This window comes from Tupaia chinensis, unplaced genomic scaffold, assembly GCF_000334495.1.
Source record: "Tupaia chinensis unplaced genomic scaffold, TupChi_1.0 Scaffold000403_1, whole genome shotgun sequence".
NCBI lineage: Eukaryota > Metazoa > Chordata > Mammalia > Scandentia > Tupaiidae > Tupaia > Tupaia belangeri.
The window spans coordinates 340,399-344,350 of NW_006159905.1; the positions used below are offsets into that span (position 1 = coordinate 340,399).

The 3,952-nt window shown below is 59.7% G+C and overlaps 1 protein-coding gene across 1 annotated transcript in view; it reads right to left on the reverse strand.

Annotated features, from left to right (window-relative positions):
- Positions 1-301: 301 nt before the first annotated feature.
- The window catches only part of ABHD16A (abhydrolase domain containing 16A, phospholipase), a gene marked incomplete in the record, with an annotated part of 16,358 nt that continues 12,707 nt past the window's right edge, over positions 302-3,952 (reverse strand). The window contains 11 exon segments of the mRNA XM_014590073.1: positions 302-612; positions 757-803; positions 894-992; positions 1,087-1,163; positions 1,290-1,352; positions 1,427-1,483; positions 2,121-2,184; positions 2,382-2,486; positions 2,879-3,002; positions 3,339-3,388; positions 3,745-3,808. Coding sequence (XP_014445559.1) covers positions 529-612; positions 757-803; positions 894-992; positions 1,087-1,163; positions 1,290-1,352; positions 1,427-1,483; positions 2,121-2,184; positions 2,382-2,486; positions 2,879-3,002; positions 3,339-3,388; positions 3,745-3,808 — 834 coding nt within the window.

Sequence of the window (3,952 nt, forward strand, 5' to 3'; positions counted from 1 at the left end):
AAGAAAGAAAGTATTAATACTTTGTAGGCAAAGAAACTCATGAGCTTAAACAAGAGGGGGCAACCATGGGCTCCGAGGGAATGACCGAGGGAGGGTGGGGCCGAGAGGCTGTGCGTGGTGATAAGGGGATGGTGGCTTTTGGACCTGCTATACGAGGACAGTTCAGGCTGGGGCTGGATGCCTGGGACATGCACAGATGGGGAGGGGTAAAACGGCTGCCTAGGTTGGGGGTTTCCCAAAGCTCAACCCTTTGGGCCCGCTGCGCTCCCTGGACACTTCGGAAGTCACACAATTAGCCAGATAGTAGAAAAAATACCTTTTTATTAATTATTAGGAATAATCCATTTATTATGCAGGGTGTGCGTTGAAGAAGGGCAGGATGACAGGAAACGTGCAAGGTGAGAAGGGGGATGGTCCCCCACTTCCACGAACTATAAACAGCAACATGAACACAGAATCACAAATAAGTGGCTCCTTTCTCATGGCTCCTCATGGCTCATTCTTCTAGAGTGAGTCTCAGCATGGTCCCTAGAGGTGCCAGGGCATCTGGAAGTTCTGGGCCGGGAGCGGGGTGCAGTGTGTGGCCTCGAAGTTGTGCAGATGCTTTCGCGCCTGCAGAGAAGGGGCCGTGCAGAGCACTGCAGTGAGCAGCAGCTGCCCTCCAGGCTCCGAACCACCATCTGCTCTACAAAAGCTGCCACTGCCTGCCTCTCCCTCCTGGCCACCCACCCTCTTCTGCCCGCCTCAGTAGCTCACCAGAAACAAAGCCAGCTGCCGCCGTCCGTCCGCGCTCATGTCCTCCCCTGTGGAGAGCAGGCACGCGGTACAGGGAGGCATCGGCTACGCCTCCTGTCCTCAGGCTCTTCCCCCTTCCTGCCCCCAGACCTCCTTACCTACGCTCCAGGGGAAGTCAGGCCCGTGTTCTGCCTGGTAGGAGCGGAGGACAGACAGACACCAGTCCTCCTCCACTTCCCATCGGCTGTAAATCGAGGCTGTTAGGGACAGAAGCGAAGGCCTGTCGGCAACCTGGCCTTACCAGGCCATCGCCCGAAGATCATAGATGGGGGTCACAGGGCCCCCTCCTACCTTCCTCCACCTGTGAAGAGGCCTCCAACCACTGCCTTACCACCTGAAGACCTTCGTCGGCCATCACACGGGGATACCTACAGAGGGATAGGGTAGGACCGGACTCTGTCTTCCTCACCAGAGCCGTCTCCCTCCCTCCCTGTGCTGGGTGTGCAGATATCCACGTCCAGCCCCACCGCACACACGCACACCCTGGCTCTCACCGATGCTGCAGAAGCTTCAGGAGGAGGTCATTGCCTCGGTTGGACATGATGTCCTCGGGAACCCTGGGGATGAGAAGTTAGCCTGGAGGGGCTGCAGATGGGCAGGGGAGGGGGGGCGGAGCTTCCCAGGCACTCACGTGGTGGTGATGATCTCGTCCTTGGTTCTCCGGATCAGCAGCACGGGGCCCTGGTACCTGTGGAGGGCAGAGCACGGGAGGGAGCGCTCGGCCAGGTGACGACTGGCCCGGCCAACCCCTCACGGGCAGCACCCCGTGGCGCAGCCCTTCTCTGAGGTGAGAACCGGAATTTTGTTTCTTTAGTTTGTATAGGGTGTGTGTGCTTGCCAGAAGGTGGAAGAGGGAAAACAAATCAGGCACACGCACACCCCCGGGATAGCCACGTGGCGATCTCTTTCCCCCCACTGTCCCCTTGGGACTCTGGGCATGGACGCACATGTGACCAGTGTCTCTCAAGCTACCGTGCCTGGGACTCAAACTGCACAACCCGCCACACAGGATTCAACCGCCTTAACCAACACCCCTGGCTGGCCCAGAATCACAATATTTAAGAATGGCTATTGCTCAGAGACTGGCCCTGCTAGGAGACTCCTGCTGTGCCAGGCATGAACCCTTTGGCTGCCAGGCCATGAAGAGGTCCAGGGTTCCAGAAGACCTGGGAGGGTACAGCCAGAGTGGGTGGGAGCAGTGACGCAGGGTGTGGGACAGTGGCCACCTGCCCACTTGCACTTCAGCACTGACTTCCACGTCTGCAGGCCCAGCAGAGCTGGGGAGGGTGGGTGTTGCGCTGGAGGCTGGACAGGCCTGGCCTCACCTGCACAGCTGCTCCGCATTGTTTAGATTGAGGTGCTGCCTCACAGTCCTGGTCACCAGGCCCCCTAGAGTGGGAAGAAGGTGAAGGAATGGCAGGGACAAGGTCCTTGCCCAACATAAAGTCCCCAACGTTCATACACACAGAAGGCTGAGGCCCCCACAGAGGGAAGTCTCTGCTTCTCAACTCTGGGTGACCTATTCCCAAGCCACAGAAAAGGGAACCATCCCCGGGTAGAGAGCCAGGCCTGGGGGCTGCACTCACTCCAGCTGTCCGGCATGACCTTCAAAGCCAAGGGCACCAGGTCATCGAAGGAGGCGTCCAGGATCACAGCACTAACGTCTGGGTAGGACATGGCTGCCCACGTGGCTGGTGCCAAGACAGGGAAGAAGGATGAGGACAGAGGACTCCTGCCCTCCTCCTGACCCACGCTAACCTCATCCCCGGGACCGACTGCAAACCCCCGGTCTCTGCCTAACCCGTACTTCTCTCAGAACACTACGTGGAGAGGGGGCGAGTGAACACACAAGTGCACGAAGACCGTGGGCGGAGGAAACACGTGCTCCCTAGTGTCCCACCCCGGGACCCTGGTCACTTTAACCATCAGGCCCGGGGAGAAGGAAAGGTAGATACCTTCTTCCAGGCCCCCCAGAAATTCCACGTCCTCCCTCTTCTTCCTCAAGCCTCCCCCCCCCCCAGGGCACCAGGGGTGTGAGCAGGGGAGGATGCATCTACGGCAGAGAGTGGAGGGAGGCCCGTACCAGTGAAGCCGCCAATGGACCAGGCGTAGACGACGATGTCCTGGGGCTGGAAGCCCAGGCGGTGGATGGCAAACTGGACCACCACGTCCATGGCATTGGCCTCGTTCTGTGGGAACGGGACGCCCTGAAGGAGGAAGAGCAAAGGCAGGAGTGGTCAGTGCTGAAGGCCACCTCGCCTACCACCTGCGCCCACTCAACATCAGCCCTTTCTGCGGCCACCCTGCGACAGAGAAGGCAGAGAAGAGAAGGGGGGTGCTCTCCTCTCCCAGAGACAGGTTTACAGAGAGGCCCGCCTCCTCCGGTCCTGCTACCCAGACTGAGAGGAGAGGTGGCCACCCAGATGCTCCACGGCCTCCTGGCAAGTGAGAGGTCTTCCCAGAAGGAGGCCCCTTCCTCCCTCCAGGGGGTGACCAGAGCAAGCCAGGTAATTCAGGAAGGGAAGGGCTCCAGAGGGTCTCACCGTGCTTCCAGCAAAGCCTGGATGATTCCAGCCCAGGACTGAGTAGCCAGCTGTAACACAGGGAGGAGAGGGACTGAGACCTTGCGGCCCAAACCCCTCTCCAGCCCTGGGGGAAGGAGCAGCAGCAGGACCCTCAGCTCTGAGGCCTTCCCGGCCTTCCCGAAATCAGAAGATGACATCGCAGGTTGTGAGGCAGCGGCCTGGGACTTGGTACTTGTGCGTGTGGGGACAGTGGACTGGAATGAAGAGCATAAGGTCAGGGACCCTGCCCCAGGGGAGAGAGGGAAGGTTTTCAAAGCACGTGGGGGCTTTGCCTGTGAGGTGACCCAGAGAAAATGCAGGTCAGGCCCACCGGTCCTTTCAGTGTGGGAGGTGGGACAGAGGTGAGGGGCTGACCAGGGCCTACCTTCCAGTGGTGTGGAGACGCAGCCCACCTCATAGAAGCCTGCGTTCCCCTCACAACAAATCACCTGGGGAGGAGACAAGAGGGGCTGGGCAGGGCCACGCTCTGGGAGGAGGGCAGGTGAAGAGCTCGGCAGGGAAGAGGAAAGGACAGGACTTCTTGTTCCACAAGGCTCGACGGGTCAGAAGCCAAGCGGCTGCAAAGGCATGGC